Source organism: Oryzias melastigma, linkage group LG21 (genome assembly GCF_002922805.2).
Source record: "Oryzias melastigma strain HK-1 linkage group LG21, ASM292280v2, whole genome shotgun sequence".
Lineage (NCBI taxonomy): Eukaryota > Metazoa > Chordata > Actinopteri > Beloniformes > Adrianichthyidae > Oryzias > Oryzias melastigma.
This window is the reverse complement of record NC_050532.1, coordinates 17,899,069-17,926,510: the sequence shown is the minus strand read 5'-3', so window position 1 is coordinate 17,926,510 and position 27,442 is coordinate 17,899,069. Positions and strand designations below refer to the sequence as shown.

General features: G+C 37.6%; 1 protein-coding gene across 1 annotated transcript; it reads right to left on the bottom strand.

Annotated features, from left to right (window-relative positions):
* Positions 1-16,311: 16,311 nt before the first annotated feature.
* On the bottom strand, positions 16,312-23,329 carry tank (TRAF family member-associated NFKB activator). Its single transcript, XM_024287305.2, has 9 exons — positions 22,488-23,329; positions 22,197-22,410; positions 21,755-21,896; positions 21,563-21,671; positions 21,398-21,468; positions 20,777-20,835; positions 20,530-20,648; positions 17,195-17,586; positions 16,312-16,675 (listed from the first exon to the last, which is right to left on the bottom strand). Exons 3-9 carry the CDS (start codon positions 21,851-21,853, stop codon positions 16,496-16,498), a joined length of 1,029 nt encoding a protein of 342 aa, XP_024143073.1. The 5' UTR covers positions 21,854-21,896; positions 22,197-22,410; positions 22,488-23,329; the 3' UTR covers positions 16,312-16,495.
* Between the last annotated feature and the right edge of the window lie 4,113 nt (positions 23,330-27,442).

Sequence of the window (27,442 nt, the reverse complement as noted above, 5' to 3'; positions counted from 1 at the left end):
TGTGTTCTGATAGTGAAAACATTGATGGTTTATTTAAAGAAAATACATTTAAACACTTTAGAAAAAAAGTGGGGTTAAGGAAACTGGAAAATGATTACATAGAAGGAGGGGCGGGGGAACCGAAAGTAACAAATATCAAGATGCTGGAAGTTTAGCGTCATTACTGTCAGGTGGAAGTGTTCTAAAAGGGGCGGGGCCTTTGTGTCGGCAATGCTAACTTTTAGAAATTTTCCGTGTCCAGCGCTGACTGTTCCCCTTTTATTCCAATATAAATATAAATATATACACAAGTAAAGTAATTTTACTAAAAACAGAAGTAATCAAATGAAGCCAATTGTTGCTGTAATTTTTTTCAGAAACTTGCTTAAGTAGATGTTTCTAAGTAACTGTACTTTGTCACCATGTTGAGTACGACATGAGCATATCTTATTTTTCAAAGAAGAAACACTCAATATAATGTTGACAATGATAGTTAATACATTTGTTAAGCTTGTAAGTAGTTATTAAATATGGCCTTTGCAGACAATGGTCTCACTTTAGATGTTAATGAATCTTACTAAGTGTGTTATTAAACCTCATTCGGCCTATTGTGCTGATAAATGTCTTACTAACACCCTATAAACACATTAATAATGTTTAATAATGTGTAAATAAAGCTTGTTAAGGAATCTTGTTAAAAAGTATCACTGGAGTTTTATTCTGGAAAGAGTTGGTGCTTAAATATTTAAAGAAAAAACATTTTAGAAATCTTCATTTAGGTAAAACTGAGGCTCAAATGTCATCATATTAATAAACAGGACATTATGTTTTTTTGTTTGTTTTTTTAATGGAATTCCCATTAAGATTAAATTTATTTTTCAATACCTGGGCTGAAAGACATCACAAGAAAATAAATACAGTTAAAACAATAAAGTAGAAATAAAATTAAATTACAATGAACATTGTATCAATAATTAAAAGGTTAATCAGGAGTTATACAGTCAAGAGTGTCATGTGCATATTTGTCAAGTTTGAATTTGAACTATTCAGTCGAGTAAAATGGTATATATTTACGACACTTTTCCACCATTACACACTGATTGCTCCACGACCTTACACTGTCGCCAACCTCAACAACCAGTAGCAATATGGGGTTTAGGGTCTTTCCCATGGACACTCTGATGCACGGGTCGGCGAGGCAGGAACCAAACCTTCCGAACCTGATTGGAACGGAATCCTCCAATCAGACGTGTGAAAGCACACAATACCTCTGATTTGGATCAGACATTGCAACCCTTGGTTGGCGTACAGCGAGTACGAATATAGCTCCAAAACCAAGCCACGCCCAAAACAGGATTGATTAAAAACAGTTGGAAAATAATAGAGTAAATGTAACCAAGCCATACCAACAATTGATACCACAAGATAATCATTAACAGGACTAGCCTATCCAAAGATAGTCTCACAGGTTTCCTTCAAATGGTCATACCTTTCGTCTGGTCGGTTTGCTTTCACAAAATGAACCAAGGACTGTAGCAACCCAAACTGCCCGCAAAAAACCTGCAGTTCTGAACTCTGCTCACATGGAGGCGCTATTGCCAGAGAAAGGTGGTGGAAAAAAAGCATTTAAAAGACAAAAACCAGCTGTAATGATACTGTAACTGTACTTTCTGGCGGCATCATGTTTACTCGTTTAACACTTAAACACCTGAACTTAAATGTTTATGTTTCTGATTTACTGTAATTTTTAAATTGTTGTCACGATCAACGTCATTCTAGAATTAAGTTGATCGTGTTAGCGGTTGAAAATTAAAGTATGTCAAAGATTTTGTGTTTAAGCGTCACCAGCGACACCTTAGGTGTTAAAGGGTTAAGCTATTCATCCTATGCTTTGTCATTCACTCCTTTTTGTGGACTTCTGTACGTTGGCTAACCCTCAACTGAACTGAAACCATTGCTCTCCAGTGGATCAGGGTTCGGTTGGTTGGTCCGGTTGTACCACGGCGCGCTGTGCCACGGAGTTGTGGTGTATTTGCACTAACGTAGATGACCGACAAATATTGATGATGTCATCCAGTGGGAGTGACATCGAATTAGAAGACACAATTTTTCCAGAACTCTCCATTCGGAGGGCTAAATGTAAGGGTAGAAGAGGAATTCAGATTCAACCTTAAAAATCAAGAGGTTTATTCCTGAATTGAATAGGCAGACCTGTATCTGAGCATTGGAAATGCTAAAAAAAAACATATATATTTCTTTATTTGAAACCCAAACTTAAAACAAATTTAATTCTTAGATCGTTTTATCAAGTCAGAAAAGGGGATCTTTGTGTTCATATTTGTAAAAAAGAAAAACAGAACAACTCAGTTTGAACTTATTTCTGAATATCTGAAAGACAATATGCATAAATATCCTAAATTTACACTGGAAAATGTCCGAATCATCTTAATTGACTAAGTATGTTTGAACATATACAAGGAATTTGACTCCCATAATTAACGCTTGCATGTACATAGACAAAAAAGGCTAAAATATAAACATTTAGGCATTTAATCTAAAAATAAAAAAGTAAAACATGTAAAAATAAAACAACTTTTCTTTCACACTTTAAATTTAATCAAAAATCCCTTGTGTCTAAATTATCAGCAGTTTAAACCATAATATGAGCGTTAACCACATAAGACGTGGTCACTAAGAGAACAAGATTGAACAAATTCTCTCTAACCGCAACCAATTTTTTTAAAAGGTGCAAATTCATCCTTTAAAAATTGAACAGCCGGTCCGTCCCTGAGGTGTTTAGACCGGATCACGTCAAACATTATTCATTAAGGCATTAAGGAAGTCTGTCAGCTTAAAAAAAAAAAAAAAAGAAAAAAAAGGACAAAGCACATCTCCTGTAACTTTTTGAAGGACTGCACAGAAAGCTGCAGTGCTAGTCAAATACACCGAATCCTTCACTTCTCCTGGGGTGAGGCTGACGCAAGTCCATGCCTGCAAGCAATAATGAGCCCTGCAGACCAGCACTCCGGCTTGAAGCTATGGAGTGATAACAAGTCATGTTTGACCATAAAGGTCAGTGGTTTTTATGGCGGTATGGAAGTATAATCAGACTCCTACACAAACCGAGGATGTCATACTTATTCTTTGACATTTTACTTGATATTTGAGAACATGTTCAAACTATAAAAATTTTTTAAGCTGATTTAGTTAGACTTTTTAAGCAAAAACATTTTATACTTTAATATTGGTGTACTGATGTACATTGTTACAATAAGTTTATTGTAAAAAATAAAATGCAATTTTTCTTTAGTGGAATTAGTATGTCCATACTATGCATTTTTCTACATTATATGTTAGTTATTAAGCACATATTGTCTAAAAAATAGACAATATTGTGTTTTGAGGTTTTTTTTATTTAACAAAAATGAATTAAATCCTTATATTTTTCCTTTTTAACAAACTCCTCCATTGTTAACATGAGATTTTAAAACTGATTTAATTTTTTTTTTCTTTTTCTAATTTTGAACTAGTAAAACTGAGATTTAAATTATTTGACTATATTTTGCCCTGTTTGAACGCGGCCATATTGGCACTTCTCACTGTTCAAAACAAACACAGTTTCATTTCTTTACTTGGCAAAAGTCTCGACTGTAAATTACAGCTCTGCTTCAGGTTTTCACAAACAATCAGACAAAACAAAACTCTGTTTAATTGTTAAAAGAAAAAAAATCCAATTGCAATAAACACTTCAAATAAATAGGACCATTATAACTTGGCAGACAAAATAAATCAGCTTCTTTTGCTTCAGGTGATTACTGCTTCTGCTTAAACTAAATTATAATAATGGTGTTAGTTTTGTATAGAATATATTAATATTACTTTTAAGCCAAATCGACAATTTATTTATTTTTTCAATTTAAGCAAGGACATTTTTACAAAAAAATATCTTCTTTTCCTTGCAGCTTCTCATCAAGCCAAAAGTAAACCATTGGTTGAATCAGTCCCTATTCATCTGCCGTTGATGGTAGACTTTGGGAAAACACATAATTTTGAATGTTTGAGTAAGTAACCTGAAGTAATCTACATAATTTAGCAAAAAAGTATCATCTACAAATAAATTATTATTACTAAATAGGAAGTAAATGGTAACAAATCTGTTCTATATGTTTGTCTTCATCATCCTAACCTGAATTATAGTTAACTGAGCAGTAATCACTAATTCACTTGTGGGAAGGATCTGATTCAAAGTGTAGGTTTCTTTTTCTGTGATTCATCTGTTCTCTTCCAATCCTCCAACGTATCTCGACTTCCGGATTTGTGACGCCGGTGGAAACACTCAAGCTACTTCGCTCAAAACATCGAATAATGTGAAAAGAGAAGATGTGAAAGCCATGCATAATTACGAACGTGTGAATGTTGCCTCTGAACAAGTAACAGTTGTGAAATATTGCACTCCTGTGGGTATCAAAATCTCTGGGAGTAATGCACTTAACGGCTTTGCACATGCCGGCGAGGATTATTTGGCTTAGCAAATTGCGAGGCTATAATATCGTGGAGCACAAAGTCAGTGGAAGGGCTAATGTTCCTACCAAAACTTCTTTTATCACCTGCTTCTGGTCTGTTATCAACTGTTTGGTTTGATGGCGGCCTCATTAAATTTTAAAGAGCCTCTGTGACCCGGGGAGTGCAGTTGGGGTTTGTGACCATTTTGTTATTTCTGCTGCCATGCACTGTCAGACGTCTGCGAGTGAAGAACACGGCTACTGTCCCTCTGTAAGCCCAGCGGCATGAAAAATTCAGACTAACTCCACTTTTTAAGCCATTTCTGATGAAAAGCACACAGAAATGAAACTGACTTATGCCAAATGAATGTTATTGAATCCCTGTGATTTTTTAGGCTGGACGTTTGCGACTTTAAAATTATTTATTAAGCATTGCTTCCATTTTCGGAGTATGTCTCTGATTCTTCCCTGAACAGAAAAAAAGAAGAGAGTTTAATTCTTATTTTAAAAAAAAGCAACATTTTGTTCCTTGTCGTTTATGATTTAACCAGTACATGATGATGAATATTTAATCTTGAAACACAGAGTCAGAAAGCGTTGATCTGATTGCCTAAATATCCCAATTACAAGTCTGACAAATGTGTGATTGACCTGCGGTGGAAACGATCTTAAAATAACCCACAAATATTGCACAGATTGCTTGAAAAAAAAACATAATTCTCCGTTAAAAGAGAAAATATTTTGGGGGAGAATAGGAGCAAACAGGCGACAGTCGTGTTACAAGAATAATCTTCATTAAAATTGCAGGCAACAACACCAGGCCAACACACAGCTCATTGGGAATGCAGTGTGAAAAGAGAGGCCCACAGATTATCACTCCCGATAACTCATGTTTAATTTATCCGGGAGCAATATTGTCAAGAGTCCGTCTATTCCAGAGAGCTGGGTAAAAGCTGGAATAAAAAGAAAGGAGGTTCAAGAATCTCAGTGAAATGTTGCAGGGAGAACACTCGAGAGCGAAAGCATGGGAGGAAGCTTCAGCGTGTTTAGCACAGCTTCACAGCACTGTAACATAGCTTCTTTAGGATTGTTAATATTTCAGAAGATGACTCGGAAACGGGGAAGTGTTCACACAACAAGCGGGTATGATCTGAAGTGCTTAACCTTTGGTCGGACTCGAAAGTGCATAATCTGAGGCGCATAATCGCTTCATCTGCAAAATAAAAGCTGGAAAGCAAAATAGTCTTACATTCAGGTGGAAAAAGTAAACCTGATTCACTTCTGTGAGCGCTCGGCGGTGCATCTTTTCCTCCTCCTTCTCCTCCTCCTCCTCCTCCTCCCCACGGCTGAGTGAAATGGAATTGCCTCTCACATTCAAAGACAGCTCTAGGAAGGTGATAATAGAGCTACTCCCTGCTGTCTGCAGGCAGGAAATAGGAAAGTGGCATATGGGGCCAGGAACCAAATAGAAAGGAAATGTGACCAGGCAAGAGAAGGAACCAAAGGAAAGGTTAATGATCAGCTCTGAATTCTACAGGGAAGAGAATTACGCTCCAAGTTGAGAGGAAAAATAAAAGTGTCTCGCTTTACGGCTCCACCACTCATGTCCAAGCTGGAGCAAACAAACATGTGGAATTCAGTTTACCGTCATCACTAACTTTACGATTAGCAGCATGATTTATTTATTTACTTTTGATAATTTAAATTTAAATTTTTAATGAGCAGTAAACAGTAAACACGCTGCAGCTGCTGGTAATGATAAGAAATAAAGTGATTCTGTGTCTGTGAAAGCATTTATGAATTATCATTTGTGCAGAAAACTATTCCTGGTTTGGGAACTACATTCTTTAAATTCATGTATCAAAAGAAATTAAACTTGAAAAAACATAAAACAGAACCAGCAGTTTTCTGGAGTCGGTCCACAGACCAGAACCAGTCATTTAGTCATTAAGTACACAGAAAAACAGAAGTAAATTTAAAAATTATGTTTTAATTAAAGTTTGATCATGTTCCTAGTGGTCTTTTAGTTGCCATTTTTAACCAAAATTAAAAAAAAAAAAAGTTTTTTAGGACATAGTTTCTGCAGAGTGGCAATAGTTTGCTTGACATTTGCCTCTGAGATGTGGGTGGAACTGTTAGCATGACGTAACCTCACCCGCATTTCCCATCATCCATCTTTTTACACGCTCTTCCGCCACCTCTGAAGCAGCAATAATTCACTTAAGTGCAATGATTTTTAGTCATTTTAACTATTGCATAACCATAAAAAACATTGGAAGTTTTGTATAAACAAGTTTTAGATAAGAAATCAGGACATTACCATCACTGTCATTTTAAAAATACAGTCTTCTAAACTGAGAAGGTCTTGATATTTATGGACTTAATGCTGATGTACAAGGTGATGCATAATTTGGCTCCAGAATTCATCGACCAAAGAAAAAGCTCAGAGCGAGTAACTCGGCAGGAGAACTTTTAGTCAGTCAGCCTGATCAGTGAGAGGTGCACGTGAAGGGGACTCGATACTTGAGGAGATCCGACTGTCCAAGACATATAACAGTTTCGCCAAAAAAATGGGGAAAAATGGTTTATCGACACTTACTACTGCAGGCATTAAAGGATAGAGCTGTTGTGAATGTTTGTCACTGTTGTGACGTTTTGTTCTTTGTCATGTCTTATTGTATTTTATTGTATTTTATTGTACTGCTACTCCAGATTTTATTTGCTTTGTCATTTGTACATTTTTATTGTTCTTAGTGTTTTTACTGATTTCTGTGCCATCATGACCAGAGGACCACAGATGAAAACTAGCATTTTGGCTTTTAGATTGCATTGTTCCTTTTTTAAATAAATAAATACTACTTTACATCCCCTCAAACCCCAACTTAACATTATGGGTCCAAGAAAAATGCTGAGCAATATTGGAAAGTTTTGAGTCAAATGCCAACTCAGAAGAGGAAAACCAAACTTAGTTGACAACTGGATGGGGAGCAGGAAGCTTGTGGCCTGAGAAATTGTAGCTCCTACATCACTGCTACCAACTTTTTCCAATAACGTGTCTTTTTCGGCTCTTGATTCACAACAATTTGGATAAAGACATACTAAAATGTTAAGCTTCATTTCTCTATATGTTGTCCATCCTGAGGAAAAAGCCTCAAAAATATGTTAAAAACACCAAACAGAAAGAAAAAGAAATAATAACTATGTGCATCTGGACCATTGACTGTCTATTTGTGACATCACAGGCACTTTGTCCATCTCTTTCGGGGATAGGCATCTCCAGGCCTTGAAAATGTTGAAAATGTTTAAGTATTTGAACAAATGTAAAAATATAAAAAGCAAATAAGCTATTGAATTAATTGCTTCACATTGAAAACAAAATCATCTAAATATGTTCAATCAAAATTACTGTCGATTTTCTGCACTGTTAATTCCCAGTTAGTTTGTCATTGAAAGCATGTCTTGAATGATATTGAACTTTTTGAAAATGGTCACGCTCAGTGTGTGATCACAAAATGGTCACACTCACACACTTGGCATGTTAAGGTGTTTCATGCCAATTTCCACTTTTGGTGGAAGCGGTGTCGACATTTAAGGAAATGAACCAGAAAGCATTGCAGAAGGGTCGCACAATAGTGTTGCCACAGGTTTACAACAAGTTAAAATGTAATTTGGCCAATAACTATCAAGAAATTGTAAACACAGTTTTTAGAAAATGCTGGGGGCAGCTTATTATTGATTTCATGAAAGGAGCCTTCAGGCCCGTGAAAATTAGCCAGACTTTGGACACACCTGGTTTAGATCATAAAAATACAAGCTGAAAAATTGACTTTAAACCACTTTATGTGGATGATTGGTTTGAAAGTATTTGCCTGATTTCTTCAGTTCTGACTGTTTTCTGTTTTAGTTTATTCTACAATTGTAGCTTTAATGTATTTTAATCATCTGTAAGACTGGTTGAACAATCAGAAGAAAAAAAAAACTTTTTTTCAAGACTTTTTCATCTGGTGTGGACAGAAGAAGGTCCAGTTTTCTCAATCAACAAAAAACTATTGCTTCAGAGGCAAGGAAATAAATTATCTTTAACAGTACTATGAGAACACTCTTACATTTTTTTTCCTGACAGAAAAGATTCAAGTGCTCCTTGCATTTCTTTGTGTAGTTTCCATAATATTGACTTAGTACATGGTTGTCTTTGCACTACTTCTTTTTGCCCCCAACATTTTAGCTAACCCCACAGCGCAACACACGGGCCTATTGTCACTAGAAAAGGAATGAAATTTGGACTTGCACATGGATTAAAAGAGCTTCAAGGAAGAAAAAAATGATGCATCCTGGGTAATTTGCTCAAATTTGGACCCTGGTCTCCTTAAATTTAATGTATAGATAAAATTAGCTCAAAACTGTTTTATTGTTGTTATTATTTATAATATTAAAGCAGCCTTTCTTTTAGCTGGGGTACTTTTAAAAATGACTTCTTAATCTCTATCAATATTACTAATATAAAGCTTTTTGCTAAGTGGGGCAGCTAACTCCCCTCCTGTAGCTCCGCCCCTGTAGCATTCTGATAAATTTTGTGACACAAGATTACGTTTCTAAAAATCAAGAAAAGAAAAAGACTAAAATTGTGATTTTAGCTTCAAGAAATGGCTCAATCATTGTTGACATGATCACACAGATTGCCATTTTTAAAAAATAAATATTTCACTGATTTGCTGCATGTTAGCAGATCAGGGAAATCCTGACATATGCATAGCACCGTAAACACTAGATTTTAATATTGCTGGAACACACAGCTGGACGTCACAGACAAAGCGGCGTTGCACAGGCCAGCTTTCTCCAGATCTGACAGCTACATCATTTGAAGCTGACAAGATAACACTTAAATGCAAAGGTGACATGACAGTGTCTTCAGAGCCAGATGGATCAATACTCAGCTTGGCTTGTCAGGATCTGAGCAGTGGTTGGGCAGCCATGTTTGTCTTTTTTCCTCTTTTTTTTAACATGGTTTATGGCTGTCTGCCACCATGTCTGCTACATTATCAATGAGCAGATTTCTTATCTTGTGTTGCAATTGAAATATTGATTTTTTTTATTATTATTATTTGACACAGCAGCTCACAATTCCAAAGGAGATACCTAAAATTGATACTGGAGTTTTACTTTTCAATCTGTTTCTTAATTTTTTTTTTTAGAGATTTTCAAACTGGACGGAAATTTTTGTTCGATCATCCAAAGTCAAAAACAAAATTATCTTTTGCTGCTTAGTAAGTTTGTGTTAATCATATCCACCTTACAGATGGTAGTTTTAGATGTTAGTTTTAGGAAACAAAATCTGCAAGAAACCCCTTTCCAATGGGTGATCACAATGAGATTTGGCAGAACAAAAGTCCAATGCTTGACTAACTAGTACATATATTTGTGAAACTGAAATGATCAATGATCCGGCAGCCCACAGTCGCAGTCAAAAGGCGCTCGAAGTAGCACGCTTCTCCAAACCGTCCCCCTGTGATACAGCCAAGAAGTCCCGTACAGTAGATCAGTTAGCAGAACTCGGCAAGTTGCCTTGGTGACCATCCAGGCTGCACCGACTGGCACTATTTCCATCCCCCCACCACCATTCCCTCATCCACATCTATACACGTAAATAAAAAATCAAATCTATCTTTCAAATATTCAAGAGTCCCTTTTCCCTGCGAGAGGTAGGGAGTATTGTTGAATAATGCAGCCAGACAGGGATCTCCCAGAGCGGGTCTCTACAGGCATCACTGAGTGGGTCTGATCCCACTTGAGTCGCATCTATCACCGTGACATCATCATTCACACAAGGAGATATGATATGACAGTAGTACACTACTCTACTACTGGAGCCAACTCCTTAAGCAGGCAGTGGTGTTACTCATTTAAACCAGTCTACTGGCCATCTGTTGATGCTGAAATCACTGTCGGACTGCCATCTCCAAATCAAACACCATCAGTTTGTCCTTCTACTAGATCCAAACATGTTTTTGAGGGAGGGAAAGCGGTAAAGCTTGTGAGACAATCGATTATTATGACTCGTGTTATTCTGGGGGATGTGCAAATGTAAAAAAAAAAAAAAAAAACATACATACATCAAGAAAAACAACATCTACGTGAAGCAGCAGCAGCATGTCTACGATGCAGATTAGGGCACTGGGAGCACTTTGCAGGTTGTTGTCACAGGTATGACGAGGGAGAATTGGGCTCTCTATCCCCAAGTTGCTCAAGGTGTGAACAAAATATGCAGCCAATTTATTTCGTGCAGAATTAGAAGAAGGAGGGGGGAAGCATCAAAGTCGTAAGCAACGGTTTATCTGAATATTTTCCTCATGAATGCCCTTATTGCGGTCAATAATTCTGGATTTTTAATGAATTTCCATCTTTATCTTGGAGGTAAAACTTCGCTCTTATGCTTCACGTTTAATCCGACCACCGAACAAACATCTAAACACTAGAAACAGGGAAAAAAAATCTAACCAGCTTGATCAAATCACAAGGACAAAGAGAGAGTGTGAGCATTGGCACAGGAATTATCAATCTTGGGGGAATTGGCAAGGCCGACAGCAAGCAAGTGTATTACATATGGCGCGCCATTTTCACAGCTTCCACAAAGAGAACACAAAAAGTGTTATATCTGACTACCTTGGACTAATAAAAACAAGAAGATACGGAGAAGCGTCGCAACAAAGACTTGTGGGAAACTCATCGGTTCATGCCTGATCTTCAAGTGCGGCGAGATGACGATAAGCGGTGCAAGTCTGAGCTCAGCGGAGATGTTAAATAAAGGCACCCTCCTACTAATTCTATGAGGTGTCAGTCAGGAAACTGGCCTGCCAGGATGACTTTCAGCTCCCATCGAGCCAGATGGTTTCTTAACACTGAATAAATGAATTGATTTCTGTGTAGCATCTCTAACGAGGTTTATGTTATTCTACACAGTTTACAAAGGTGGTCAGCAGGAGAATGAGTGCCACAATCTGCAAACCTACTCTTCTCTTCTGGTGACATGGATATGACTAACATGTTCGCAGTGTTTGTATCTGTTATGTTTGACAAACTGCAAGGACAAGGCCCTTTGTCATTTCCAGCGTACACAGCTCACACCTCAAGCGGGCATCATCTTCAAGCCACTACGCTTTATTACTATCATTAGATGGATCGGTGCACTTTCCCTACGGTGTGAACTGCTATCAATTATGCTAACCGTCTTTCAATTATTGTATATTGTGAAAGTACCTGCTAATGAATTGTGAAGCTGTAGTGTTATGGTGTGATTGTGGTGGGCAGTAACCAGCTACTGTACACTTAAGCTCCAATTTCAATTAGATTGGGTGATTTTTTTTTTTTGAAGTCATTAGGAGCATTTGGTGTAAGGAGGTCCACCTTGCACTTAGCCAAAGGTGTTTCTGCAGTTGCTGTTAGCCAGCTGCATTTTGGCCCCGATGCAAAGCCACTGCAGCATGTAAGAGGACTCCAAAGACAACAGGAGAGTACCCACTGTGATTTTCACTGGGGATTTTGATATTCACACCTGTGCTAGGTGTTGTTTGGGAGTCTGATAAGCATGTGTGAAGCCAGAGGGGTGGCTAGAACGGGGACCTTATTCCAAGAGAAATATCTTCTTTTTTTTCTGATAAAAACCATGAAGGACGGAGCCGTTGTCTTGTATTTTTCATGTGCAACAATGAGAAGGGACAAAGCTAATCAGGCACGGTGTATCTTAGATACCAGCCATGTGTCTAATTGAAGCTACGCAGGGCCATATGGCTGTGTGCGAAAAATAGAATGCCCAATAACTGCACGAGGATTCGAGCGACACGAGGAAAAATGAAAAAAGGGCTTCCAACTTTATCGCCCGTCTGATAGTTTGGAGGTTTATCATAAAGCCATAGCAACAACCCCGAGGAGAAAGTCACCAAAATGTGTGTAAGCGCCTCTATATGAAGGAGCTTATCAGTACAGGATAAGAGGCTGTGAAACAAAGCAGGAGAGTTGCTCCTCCTTTCTCCACACTGGTGATGTTCAGAGGCAGCCTGTTACTGGAGGTGTTAATTGGCAAATTCAGTACAAGTCAAGAGCATGTTCCCTGTCGCCCTCGCCCAGCGAGGCTAGGTCATTAAACCGAGAATGGATTCTTTCATGCTGCCTTAACCCTTGAATTGCAAGTTGCAATTCCGCAAACATCCCCACGCCTAATCCCACCTCCATGCGTCTAGAAGAAAAAAAAAACGAGGAAAAAAAGCGTATGATTTGCAATGAAAAATAAAAGAATATGTTGGACTCTCCATTGCAGAGTCATGAAGTCCACAAAAAGTAGACGGCTCAACGCTGTCATGTTTCTTTCAGAACAGCAGCATTGTTGGACTCCACTGATCAGTGTTTTTGGCGCACTGAACGGACTTTTCATCCGCCTGAAATGTGGGGCTCCTTTGGGCCTGTGGGTGCGATCTCACCACTGCCTCTGTCATCACTTGCTGTGACTGCCAAATCTCCGCTCCAGAAATCAGGGCTCTCAGACCAGCACTGAAACAAACACAATGGAGATAAAAAAAAAAAAAGAGGGGGGGGGGGCGTTCTGAGACTTTACACAAGCAGCCATGGCTTCAACACATTTAATCGAACACAAAGTCAGCCACACAGCACTTCTGCACAGAGAGCACAAGCAGCCCAACGCATGGCACGACAACTGTGAGGTGATACTCTCGGCTCGCAACGCCACGAGAGTTGGCATCCGCTCATGCCAACGGTGACCAGAGCACAGACAGCCGAATATGCTTCTCTCCTAAGTTGTTTATTGTCTAAATGACACTGATGTGAAGAGGACGCTCTTACCCCATGACCTTGATCCACTTGGTGCCTCTTTTTTTTTTTTTTTTGGTTTGATTAAACCATTTTTCCTCTTTTTACTATTTTTGGCAGTAGCATTTAGTGAGTAATAATAAAACCAATAAATATAAAAAATAATCAAATTTTTGCTACAAATCTATTCAGCTTAGCAGCAGTTCATATTAGCTTTTTTCCTTAATTATTGCTATAAAAATTAGATATTTATGATTATAGAAAAGAAGTTAATTGTCAAAACATATTTATGTAAATGTTATTAGAGTTTTAGATTATGCAACCAATTTTAAGTAAAAATAAATTACATATGTGAGGACCATGATGCAAAAACTATATATTTTTTTTATTATTTAAAACAGGTTATTTTTTTCTTGATGCTTTTAGACTTTTGATGTGAAAGTGAAGAGTTTATTGAGAGATATCTACATGTTTAAACATTTGAAGTAATTTGAAGGTTTAATTTCCTCTCAGGACGTTGTAAGCAGCATTTCGAAATAAGAAGCTGCTTCGTTATTTGTCACATTTCCGACCCACTTTTTCTCCAGAGATTTTCTTCGGAATTCTGAGGGAAGTCAAAATTAATCTCCATCCCAACTGTTGATGACAAGCAGGAGTAGAATAAAAAGTAAATTTAGGAAAGTTTGACTAGCTTGTAGGCAGTTTAATAATATGGTCTTTACAGACAACCGTCTCAAGTATGTTTATAAAAATAATTCTGCTTATTGTAGTAATAATAGTTTTACAAACAACTTATAAACACATTAATAATGTTTGTTAATGTGTTATTAAAGCTTGTCAAGAATATTATTATTATAGCTTTTTAAGTTTAAACCAAATTTTCTCTTAAATTGATCATTTAATTTACATCTGAAGAGTATTTAAAATTATTTTAAAAAATCTTGTATCAACAGACATACTTCTGTGCAATGTTACTTATCAATATTTTCTCCTTAACTTCCCTTTAATAAAAAATTTAGATAATTATCTGCGTGTTTATTCTGCACAACACGAAAGCGACCTTTTTCCAAATTTAAGAACACTCAAAACCTGCAGCTCAGTGATTTTCCAATTACAAGCTGATAACAAAGCCCAGTCTATAATAGGATGACCTGTGCGCTCCAATAAGCAGTGGCGGAGTAAAGAGCGCTCGGCCTCTGAGTTTCCTTGGAACTTGGAAAGTACTGAAGTCCCCTGAAAGCGGTGACTTCCCTGTCTCCCAAACTCTCTGCAGCACCGACTGGTGGTGCAGAAGCACTGCTGATTAGCATGCAGTAATGATGGTGAGCTGGGCTCCATTGTTCTAACACCTCCCCTCTCCTCCGCACCAATCTGTCACCATTCAGTGGGCTAGAGCTGCCTCAAATGCTTCCCTCCACAAATGAGATGGATAATTAGTTGCCCCTCACGAATGCTGCACTCTTCTCACCCCTGATTGCTTTCACCTTCTTGCTCCTGGCAATTTTGACACCTTGTAATCAGCCTGCTATTTCTCCATCTCAATCCATATCCTTCTTCCATTTTTTTTCCCTTTGGTCCCCCCTTTTTATATTGCTTTTAAATATATTTCTGCTCGCCTGAAATGTCCCAAGAAGAATCTACGAAAAATAAAAAAGACAGTAAAGGTAACGAGCAGCTTCCACTACAGAAGTGAATGAATGTAGCGTAAGGAAATACATAAAAAAATTCTAGCTGTCAGCATGAGATTCCTCTTCCAAATAACAACCAATGACAACATAATTATGAGCGAGCAGCTGTTCATGATCCCAGAGAGAAAAGCATGCAGGCTGCACAATGTTCAACTGTTCACAGATTAAGCAGACAGGATCATTAGGGATATCTATCTGCCAAAATGAGAAATATTACCAAAAAAAATGTGAATCATTTTTTTTTTCCTTTTAGTGTTCACGATTTGAGGCAAAACGAAGACTTATGTGGTTCATGTCAATCCAAAATAAACACACATTTTTGTTTGACACGTTACAATACATCAATATGTAGTAGTCACCTTCGCATGTACACCAAATGGCGTGTATTTTCACTCTTTTCTGCCGTGCAGATGATGTGTTGTGTTTGAGTCCTGCGTGTTAGTCTAATGACTCACTGGTTGAGAATAGTTGATTGCGTTATCACGTATTCTAAGACACTTCTGAGCTGTTTGAAAAGCTCTGAGACAAAGAAAAACTCCTTCAACTTGAAATAACAAATCAATTCATTAGGTTTGATTTTTAGAAGTGTCTTCTAATAGTCAGTAATTGTGAAAAAAAAAAATTGCAATGTTCACACCAGCTCATCTAGCCAGTGCAAGTGTTACCAAACTCGAGCTGGAGGTCTGCAAGGCCCCCAGTGCACAACAGTGTTCCAACACAGAGATTACCCGCTTCCTTTAACATCTTCAGAGTGGTGAAAGTCTCTGCAATTTCTGTGAAAGTGTGAATAAACGAAGCAAAAGACAATAGCTGGTGCTGCTGGTAAAAAAAAAAAAAAAAAAAAAAAAATGAAGTAAAAATCAGGTTTAGTCAATTGACAGGTGGCTCACAGACTGCAAAAATGTGTACTTTTCACAGTGAACAGCCAATTTACAAACCGCGGTTAGCGCTGCTTTACTGTTTAGTGCCGAACATTTCAAGCCTGTTACAGATTTCAGCCATTTTTTTGCAGGCTATGTCATTTAAAGCTGGCACACATCGACTGTATTAATTTCGAGCTGCACCACTCGTCTCCACGTAGCTATTTAAATAAATGAGTCAACCTAAATGCCGTTTAATGCTGCAAATGAATAAGGCTATAACTTTACAAACAGCAAAGCATCTGCTCTCCTACTGAATAATGGGCTACTGTTGGCATTCACAATACGCAACATATGGTCGCTCTATGAGTTTTAAGAGCGTAGTTACCTATAATTAATGATTCTTTATAAATAAAAATATGGATTTGTGTGTGTGAAACTTTTCTGCATATTTTTTAAATCAATAAGGTCAAGAAAGTGTACCACTTTATTATTTTTTTTAATATTAAATAAATGCATTCAAGTCTTGTTGCAGTGTCAAATCCTGTACAGCGCTCGTACTTCACGGCGGGCGGGACTCGGCCATGAACGACAGTCAAAGTCTGGAAGTGGCTGGGAGCCTTGCCAGTTGCTCGCCGTTTTCTCGCTGTCAATTGTCAGCCTCGGTTTTTGGGGAGCAATGGGAGTAGAGGTGGCTGTTCATTCGGTCCTGAGGAACCACGGCGTAGCAGAAAGCGCATTTATTCGGGCTGCTGCTGCTGCTGTTGGAAGCTGCTCCCAGCTCCTCCCTCACGTCCACCGCATCACACAGCTCGGGGCTCCAAATAGACTGCAGAACAAGAAAATAAAGGATTATTTTCCCTCCGAATTATCTCCTTTTTTTCAGTTGACATATGCTCCAACACTTCAACTTAAAAGAAGTTTAAAAATAAATCCGAAGGGAAAGCCAGCCGTCGCTTTGTCATTAAAACCAATCAACTAATTCCCACCACAAATTTGAGTATGGGTGAAATAATTAATGGAAAAACGATTCCAACTTCTTGTTTACCGTTTTCTGATAAGCATGAATACACATCAGCAGTAAAATCCCACAAATACTTGTTTCCGATTTAGACGCTGCTGTGTGCTTCCATCTGGCTTGCACTTTCAAGCAAAGATGCCAAACATAACCACAGCATCCATGCTCGAGCGAAAGCAGGACTGAGCACACATTACACAGTAATAAGTTTCAAGTTTAGCCAAGGAAGATATTTTTGGACTTCACAGCTTTCTTCCTCCATTAGCACAGACCAATCAAAAACTGATAATTTGCTACTACTTTTCTCAGACCTTCACCAGTGTTTCTCACCTGCTGGGGTCCCCGCACGCTCTCCTGGGAGGGTGAGGATGATGCTGAGTGGGTGGGGGATGTTTGGTAGACAAAAGGTATGGGCAGTTCCACAGGCTCCTCCTCTGTCAGTGCTGGAGAGACGCTCCCCAGAGGCCGCTCCATGGGCATGGCCAGCCCAATCTTTCTCTCCGGAGCACTGTTTAGGAAGTCGTATTCACTGTCTGCTGAGGGTGGGAATTTGACACTGAGTTTGGTGAGAGAGTCTACCAAGTCCCGGTCCTCCTGGTTGGCGCCACGGGACGCCAGAGATGGGTGCAGGTGAGGGATGTCGGGCCTTAAAGCTGAGGGGAAGGCTCGTTCCGCCTCTGCGGTTCGGTCTGTGCACTGGATGGGCATGGAGAACCGCTGATCTGTCACAACAGACAAATGTGAGGCTTTTGTCCAGCTGCTTGTGTTTTTCGTCTCGTCTGTGATGTACTTCAAGCATGACTTTACAAGATGCATGCTTGGAACAAGTTGAGATGATAAAAATAAAGAAAACATCCAAGAATTGTTTTTTTTTCTCAAACTCATTAAATACATAGATTTACAGGAATTCTTTTTTACATAGTCTTTCAATCAAAATACCAAAAAAACTTCTGTTTAAGACTGATTAAGAGCAGTTTGCTGTTTTACACAAATATAAATTAAGAAGGAGAAAACAATCAAGTAAAACCTGACATTTTATATTCTCTTGAATTATCAGTAAATTTAAAAAAGCTCCAACATTAGAGGACATTTCCTTAAATTATTGTTTCTGCTAATAATTAACTCAAAATCCAGCTTTAAATTCTTTCACTTGCACTTTTATTTTGTCCTGGAAATCCCGGAATTCCCACTTTTAGTAATGTTAGTAATTACACTATAACAACATCAGAATTATCTAAAGTCAGGTGTTTTCAGGTGGGCTCATCTCCAAAATGAGCTAAAGAGTTCCTGCAGGAATCCTTCCTGACTCATTTTCCTCTACCTGATTCCTCCCTAATAGATCACAGGGGGGCTGAAGCTGTCCAAATCATCATCCAGCAGGAGGTAGGGTTTACTTTGGGCACTAATCCATCACAGTTTAGACAAACAACTACCAATATTAAATCACTTATTAAGAAAAATCTAGAAAAAAAACAATATTCCACTTAAAAAGTTATTCTAAAAAGCCTGCATTAAACTATTTCTAGGTCACAAAAGAATGGATCGTATCATGTTTTCCATTTAATCTTATTTTGGTTATAGAGCACTTCACAACCAAAATTAATATAAATAGAAAAATTGAAACTCGTAAAAAATATTGATAAAACGTTTAGGACCGATTGAGTTGCTCATTTTGAATACCTGAAGCTTTATTAACAAAAATAACATTACAAAAAAGACTGTTGTTAATAAATTCAGCAGACCTTTCACATCATCAAAATGTGTTGAAAGCTCCAGAAGGAGTTCTGTTGCACAAACTTTGTTGCGTTTATTTATCTTAAATATGCTAGTCCGTGAGCATTTTGTACTTTAAGGATGTATTTTGGAATTGTGCAGTACTTTATTTAGCATAAAAGGCTGCAACTTCATCCTATATTGACTCGGTTGTGGAAAAGCTCACTGGATAAACTGTAATGTAAACATAAAATTACTTCACATTATAGCCTAAAGATATTTTGCTGGAAACTTTAAGGCAGGGGTGTCAAACTCAATCACACAGGGGGCCAAAAATCCAAAATACACCTTAGGTCACAGGCCAAATAGGACAAACATTTATTGAACACACGAAATCTAAATTTTAAAACAATAAAAAAAAAAGTAATGTCTTAACATTATATGAATAAAAACAAGCAGGAATATTATTCCAGAAAAATCAACTTAAACCTTGAATAAGTTTAAAAATTTTACTCTCCAAAAAAATATATTTTGTCAAAATTATACAAGTTAGAAATAAGCGCAAGATAACATCGGGTCATTAATAACAATAAAATAAAATGATCCAGCTCCGGAGCCTTGACTCACATGAGCTTTAAGAGGTAACATGAACTCTGGCAGGGATATTTTTTTAATATCTCTGAAAAATAACGTGTAATATGGAATTATCCCATTGCGTAGCTGCAGTGTCTTTCACTTCCTTGAACACGGTTACAAAGTAAAATGCTGAATTTACAGATGTTAAACTGTACTGGTCTTGAACTGTTTGTGCTAATTTGGCAGCTTTTTTTAACCCCGCTTATTTTACAAGCATTTCGCTCACAATTCAGAAAGAATGGATAGTAACTAAGAAGTAGTTTATGTAAAAAGACCTTCATTTTTTAATGCAGCTAAAATGATCCAAAACTGACACATTAACCCTAGAGCACTATTGCTGGGTGATTTTCATGATTTCAATTCAATGTGTTGCCTTTTACTTAGTGTCATGGGTCCCTGGGTAAAGTCTCACATGTCCCAGCGATTGGGTGAACTAAAGGCCAGTATCTTTTTATTTTTAATTTTATTTTGTTCTCAAATTCCAAATTTTTTAGTAATTTTCTAGCATGTTTTAAGATCTTTGTATGTTTTTTTCCTTTTCTTACATATACCACATATGAAAATAAAATAAAACTACTCTAATTTATCATGTTTTGTCCTATCTTGATCTATTTTTTTATGAGAAATGGGTTTTATTAGGTATTGTGTCAGGTAAGAATTACTCGGAAAAAGTGATGGTGTAACTTTTTATAACGAAAGAGTTCTAGGGTTAAAAATGTGCTTGGATTTCTGTTAATGGGAATTCTAAATAATTTTTTGCTATACATAAAGTTTGAAAAGTGTTCCAACTAAGACTACAAAAAAAAGTTTTTGTTCATCTTGTTGTGAAGTTTTTGCTTGACATCAACCATTGTTTAAAAAGCAGTGCAATCAAAGTATAATACTTTTGTGGTAAGTGGTTGAGATATTTAATTATTCATGAAAAGAAAACTGACCCTCCACGGAAATAGAGCGGCAGGTAAACAGCTGAAGCAAAACTGTGGCTCAAAAATTGAACTATAAGCATCTCTTCATTTATTAAATGAAGAAAAAAGGTGAACTAAGAAAGGTTACAAGAAAAAACTGTCAGTATCAACTTAAAAGCTAAGAATAGTGTTACTTTTGAGCATAATTTAATTTTTTTAGCTTGCTTTAACACAACTTCCTGCTATACGTGAAAAATTAATCAGAATTAATATTTCTGTGCAAGTATTAAAGATGCTTTCAAAGTGATTTTATTTTTGGGGGTTGTTTAAAAATCTACTCAAAACAATCTGCAAACAAAACCAAAATCGACCATTTGGATTCAGAGTTGGGAAAAGAAGGACAAATGTTACCGTTCGACGCCTCGCTCCCTCCGTGGAATCGTTTCAGGTGGTCTTTTTGCCTTCTGGTGAGAGACCGGATGTGTCGGAATTTGCCTTGAACTGCCTCAAACGCTTCCAGCATCTCCTGACTGGATGATAAGATCAATGCAATAAAGGAGTCATTATTAAGTGTCAATTGTTCAAATTGCATGTAAGTGACTGGTGAAAAAGAGAGAGTAAAAAAAAAAAAAAAAGGCTTGCAGAAATTGGCACATACTAATCAACGCTGCCGCTGACGGGTAAATTAGGAGCAACTGCAACAGAGCCAATTTTCTCCTAGAAAAGAAAACACGTAGAACAGTAGTGGTCATTAACAGCAATTATCTGAGGTCAAGCTGGTTATACATGTGCACTTTTATTATACATCATAAGCATGAAAGCTTTTCCTGTAAAAGCTGATGCTGCAGAGCTGAACAGTGAAATAATCCTCTAGCACCATCTGGTGAAGTAAAGCAGACACACTCTCTGGATACTATTACAAAAGTAGAGCGGGTCACATCAAAGCCAATAAAAACAAATGACCTCAGCACGCTGAAGACTGGAAAACTACAGATTATTTCCTTCTTTTAGCTTTATTTCTATCATAAATGGCGCACGTACTTCCGCCGTGACGTAGTCACAGAAAAAAGTACAGGACAAACCCTACAGACAGCGATTTAAAAGAAAGCACTGGACATTCGTGTGGTGTTTTCCTGTAACAATCTTTTGCATAGAATCAGGAAATTTAAGCAGAAGTACTTGAAGCTTCTAATTCAGAGAGAGGAAGCTTGTCATTTACTGGATGGACATCCTTCATTTCAAGAGGAGGTGGAAAGAGCTAATGCAACCCGAAACATACCGGGAACTGCGCTGTTTTGTAAGTGCTGGCCCCTTCCAGGAGTTGGTTGCAAGGCTCACATTTCATCTCTCCTACGGGTAAAATGCAGCCAAAAAAAAAAAAAAAAAATGCATGTTAGCCGGATGCTAAGTCGAATTTTGTGTTTTACTTTAATGCAGCACTAACCTGAAGGCTGCCTCATTGCTGAGAGTTTAGCTGTAAGTTCAGAGATCTGCCTCTGCTGGTCCTCTATCTTCTTTTGAAGTCCTTGAGTGTATCGCTCGTAATATTCCGACTGCAAATGCAATCCTTTGAGTTATTCTTCAGGGAAAGGGTCGATTGAAGCAAATAAAGGCTTTCGGGTCAGGTGGATCCTACCATTTTCTGCAGTTCCTTTTTAGCATTGTCCTTCTCGATGGAGACCTGGCGATAAGCTTCAAAAGCTTTGTTGAGCTGGTCCCCAATGTTCCTTTCCATGCCGTGTGCCCCGGGATCATCACTGACACAGCAGACATGAGCCCTATGAAAAATTACCCTCCTTAAATAAAGTTTTAGGACGTTCAAAACAATAATAATGACAAGATAAGCGTTTCATAATGCCTAAATTTGATGGATTTTCTTGACTAGCGTTCAATTCTATGATAACAACTGCAATATATTTAAGAAATTAAGGAAGTGTGTCACTTTTCAACATCTAGGTCATGTCTAGTTTTGTTAAAATCTAAAAAAAAAAGTTGTGACAAAGTCTTAAAAACGTACTTTTGTGCACTAAACAACTAGAGAGAGTTAATTTCTTGCCAAAGACAGAAAAGCTGCTTACTGTTGCAACAGACGCCACCGACGTGTTGAGAGGATGCATTACAAAACTGAGGATGAGGCAGTCTTCCTTATGAGCTTCTTCATCAATGATTCAGAAGACCTCCATTGTGAAGAGTCCCACTCATCTGTCAGGGACACACCGAAGTCCTCCCGAGGAGCTTCAGTGGCATGAAAAACTTCTTCTCCGGGTAGTTCCGTGTTCTTCACACTGACAGCTACAGTGGGAATGGAGAAGAAGAAGAAAAAAGTCAACCAAGCGAGTGAAAAACGTCCAGAACGAGCCTTCCTTTACCTTCATTCGAGCTGCTTTTTGAAGTTTGTTGTTTTGACACCACCGCAGCGGCGTCGCTCAGTACTGAGATGCAAAGTTAGCGAGCGCAGGAGAGGATATGGCACACTATGTTTTACATAGCCCTGTGGAGTTGGGAACTTCCCTCGGGGAATCCCCTGCTCTGTGGACTTCCGCCTTCACGCGGCTCCAGCCAATCAGCGCGGCTCTCGGAGAGGCGCAGGGTGGTTAGATGGTTGAGGGTTCTTCCAGCCTACGCGTCTGCAAACTGGCTGCATGTGAAAACTCTCCTCAAACTCGACTTCACTTGTGCTCATTATTCTCCACAAACTTTTTTTTCTTATATAACCTCATAAACACTTTTTTTTCTTTAGCAAACCATAATATTATCTGTTTATCAGTAAGCATGTCCTTTTTTTGTCTCACCCCTTAGCATAAGTAGTGCACTTGAAGTTAATTGTATCTTGAGTATAAGTAGGCCTGTAGGAAGTAAAACCAACAGAATACTTGTAAATACTGAAACGGAACATTTTTAGTTTAAAATATATAGATAAATATACTTGTAGTGCAATTAAATAGACTACTTTTTGCTAAGGGCTACCACAGTATAGCTAACGTGCAGACTCCATGACAAATACATAAACATCCAAGATTTAATGCACTTTTTTTCTTAAAAACCTCAAACTTTTTTCTTTTTTGCAAAACATTGTTTGATCAGTTTATCATAGTCAGCTTGTACCATTTGTCTAATCTTTGCAGAAAGTAGTACACTCAAGTATACTTGAGTATAGCAAGTAGACCATGTAGGAAGTAAAGAAAATGAATAATAATTTGGAACATTTTAGGTTTAAAATATATAGATAGTATACTCGTAATACACTTAAATATATTTTTTTACTAAAAAGTGTGGAGTGCATATCAATGTCTGCTAATCTAGAAAAAAACTTGTTAAAAAGTATATTTGTAGCCAAATACTTTCATAACTATCAAAGGTTTAATGAACTTTTTTCTTACATAACCTCATAAACATGTTTCTTTTTTTGCAAAACTTTATTTTATCTGTTTTTACAGTCACCTTATCTCTAAGTAAAAAGTAGTACACTTGAAGTTTATTTTATCAAGTGTACTTGAGAATAAATATAGCAAGTAGACCATGCAATGTAGGAAGTATACTAACTGAATACTAAATTGAAACTTTTTAAGTTGACAGTATATAGATCATATATAAAAATCATGCGTATTGTGCACTTAAATAGACTACTTTTTGCTAACACAGAAAAAGTGCACATAAATGTGGCACATTTAGATGTCTGCTAATCCAGAAATAAATATTAAAAAACCTTCATCAGTTATTCTATATAACAAATACTTACATAAACACTATTTTTAATACACTTTATTTCTGATATAACTTCATAAGCACATTTTTTCAAAAACATAATATTATATTTATAACAGCATCTCTTTTTTGTTAGCAAAAAGTAAAGTTCAGTATATATTCTAGTGCTTATACATTTAAAGTGCAAATACAATAACATTTAAGGTTTGTGGACTTTCTTCATTAATAACGCCTTATGAACATGTCATGTTATTTAAAAATGGTTAGGCATTGTAAGAAAAGTTTTTAGTCACAGGCTAAAGCATGCGAGCCTTATGACAAATGCTATGCTCACACACACAATAAGAGGCTTCATTGCCCTGTTGACATTATGATTCATTTACATCCTGTTTCTGCAAAGCACTTCTCACAGTTAACGTCTTTTCTTTATGTAAATGAATGACATGCATGTGATTTAAGACTCTTGAAAAAAAAAAAAAAATCGGATTCATGTCTGGCCTTGTCTGTTTGTACACATGATCTCTGGACTGGAGGTCCACAGGCGGAAGTCACAAACCAGCACAACCAGGGAAGTTACCAGTAGATGGCAGCTGAGAGTGACTTTTTAAAGCCGAACAGCTCACTGACTAAAAGGGTTGGAGTAGAGGTGCAGGAGTGATATGATGATATTTTGACTGCCTTATTCCTTTTGAATATAAGAACATTTTTAAATCATTTTCACCATATGACTCCAATGTTTACAGAAAAGCCAATAATAATCAATAATTTAATAACTGCACCATTTAAACACTAACAGGATTTCAAAAAATGCTTTTTCTGAGTGTAAGTCATATTTGTTTGCTTTTTATTTTTTTTTTGCATAGTTTGACCAGGGGTGCGACTTATACTTATACATTGGAAAATACAGTATGTGTGCTTGATTTGTTTTAATTTCTACACTTGACGTGTATTTTCTTTGACTTTTTATTATGCACAAAAGAGACACTTTTAAAATGTGTTTCATTCTCAATCTGTAACAACAAAAAACTCTGTAAATGACAAACAGGATGTGCAACTGTGCAGTCGTGGCCTTCTGGGCTCCTTTTGAATAAACGCAGAGCTTCAACAGAGGTGTCAGCCTGAGAGAACAGGCTCCCCAAGGGGTCAAATACTGAAATCCCCCCTCATCCGTGATTGAAAACAGATGAAGAAGAAATAACCCAATCCATATGATTCCATTAAGAGAACAGTGGGATATCTTAAAAGTTTCACATATATTTTGATGGTTGCTTTGAACTCAAAACACTCTGGTATAACCCTTGTCTTGTGGTTCTGGTAAAGGAAAAATGTCAGTCAGATTGTGGTAGACAAGATAAGGGGAGATGCTATGACTGAACACTGAGTGAGGCTTATGAGAGCTTTCAATGACCACAGAATCTTTCACCTCAATTACCATGCTCTTTCACTATTCACCTCATAATTCCCCCTTTGTTTATATTTCCTGAGGAGAAAATCCCATTACTGTGCTGACTGCACAGAACATTATGTGTTCTGAACATCAGACCATCAGATTAAAATAATAATAATACTAATAAATTGGCAAAGCAGTTTTCATGAAGTGACCATGACACATTTGGTGAGACACAAGTGTGGACTCAATGTACATTCACTCCCCCTCACATGACCCATAAGCGAGAACCACACAGATTAGTTATCTTGTCACATAGGCTAAAAAACACATCTTATCAGTTATTTATGTCAGTTGTGCATTTCCTGCATCATCTCCCTCCCCTGATGGTAAGAGTCTGGGTGTCAACATTGAAAGCATGCTCTTTAGATTGCCCAGTCCCCCTACTTCCATTTTTGAACATTTACCATCTGAAACCCCCCATCACCCCCCACAATGCTGCCATTCTGGTAAACAATCGGGTCAGTTCTCAACCTGAGTGCTGCAACTGTTTGGTAAGCTCTGGTAACGCTCCACAAACTTCAGCTGCTCCAAAACTCAGAAGGAGAACTTTATCCACCTGTTCTCCAGCAGCTCCACTAGCTCCCAATAACAAACTGCATCCAATGCAAGACAAGGCTTTTATCTTTATCTATCTTTTGCATCAATATACCTGCCTCCACAATCAGATCCTAGTCATCTGTCTGTCTTATTGCAAACAACAGGATTCTGGAGTTCATTGTTGATGTTCCCCTTTCTGCATATCGCCACAGCAAATCAGCTTTCAACGATCCACACACTTGCTTTGACAGTTTTATGCTGGATACCTTTCCTGATACAACCATGTATTACATATGGGTTCGGGATTGGCACAGAGAGACCCAGACTTGGACCCTCCTGTGGTTATATAGGCAGTGGCATAAAGGGAGTAACACTGGTGTAAGCTCATTGTGCCCCCTGGAAGATGAACTCTGGTTTCCCATGTGCAAGTCTTGCATCCAATCCAGCCGCTCTGGATTTTGGAGTCTGTGCCCCTCCAAAATGTCCAATATCACCTCATCTTTCAAACAAAATTCGTCCATTAAGGCTTTTCTACCTTTTGTTTTTTTAAGTAAAATTTTAGTTTCAAATGTTCAATGACCTTAAGTGTCTGAAAAACGTCTCTTAAATAAAATGTGTTGCATAGTGTCACAAAGTCACACATATACAGAAGATTTCTTCAAAGAATTTTAGGGTTTGTGCGTGAATATCTTTATGTGCATTCGTGTTTGTGTGTGTTGGTGGTAGTGGGCGGGGTCAACCTGTGCTAAGAAGCTAACAATGTTTCCGGCTCTTCCAGAGCCATTTCCTTTACTGACCTCCCCTCCTTTAAAAGGTGCACTGGTAGTAAGATCAACATAAAGATAAATGTCGTAGAGATAGGATGTTCTTATTTTGTTTGTACTTTGATCACATTGAACTGTGCTCCATGTGCACAACCTCCACAACAAAACCCAGTGAATAATATATTCATCGTGAAGACAGTTTCATTGTAAATTTTCGTGTCTTTTTTATCTGTTTTATGGGGCCGTCCTCCCATCTGAAGCCGGGATCAGCAGTAAAGCCCTCCATGTTTTCTCCATGTCCAGCAAAATAAACAATCTGCTGTAGGTCTGCAGAAATTTGAGATCTGATAGAGGACAGAGCTGAGGACTCCGGCATGCATGGGGGAGCAAAAAGAGAGGAGGGGAGTGGAGGAGGAATGTAGGGGAGAAGCACGCAGATCATATTTCAGGAGCCCAGAGGGAAATGAGGAGAATAAAAACAAAGATGGCTTGCAAGAAACACATTTATTTCAAGGAAAAAAAGAGTAACCACGAACAAAAAAAAGAAAAATAAGAATAGAGAGCACACATTTTCTGCAGCTGTGTCATACATTCTTTTTGAAACCAAAACAATGCATCTCGCAATGAGGAGATGTGTTGTTTCCTAAAATACATGGACATGTGAGCATCCTTCCTGCAGATGATTCAACTGCCGACCTTTCTGTTTTTGTGACATTTATTTCAACATTCAGGAAATTTTATGCAATCAAAACTACACATTTTTTTCTTTTTTTTATTTATCACCTCTGACTGAATTGTGTTTGTGTTGTGTGACCTACATCATGTTGTTTCAAGCTAGAAATGCTGCAAGGAGGCTTTTCCTGCATGC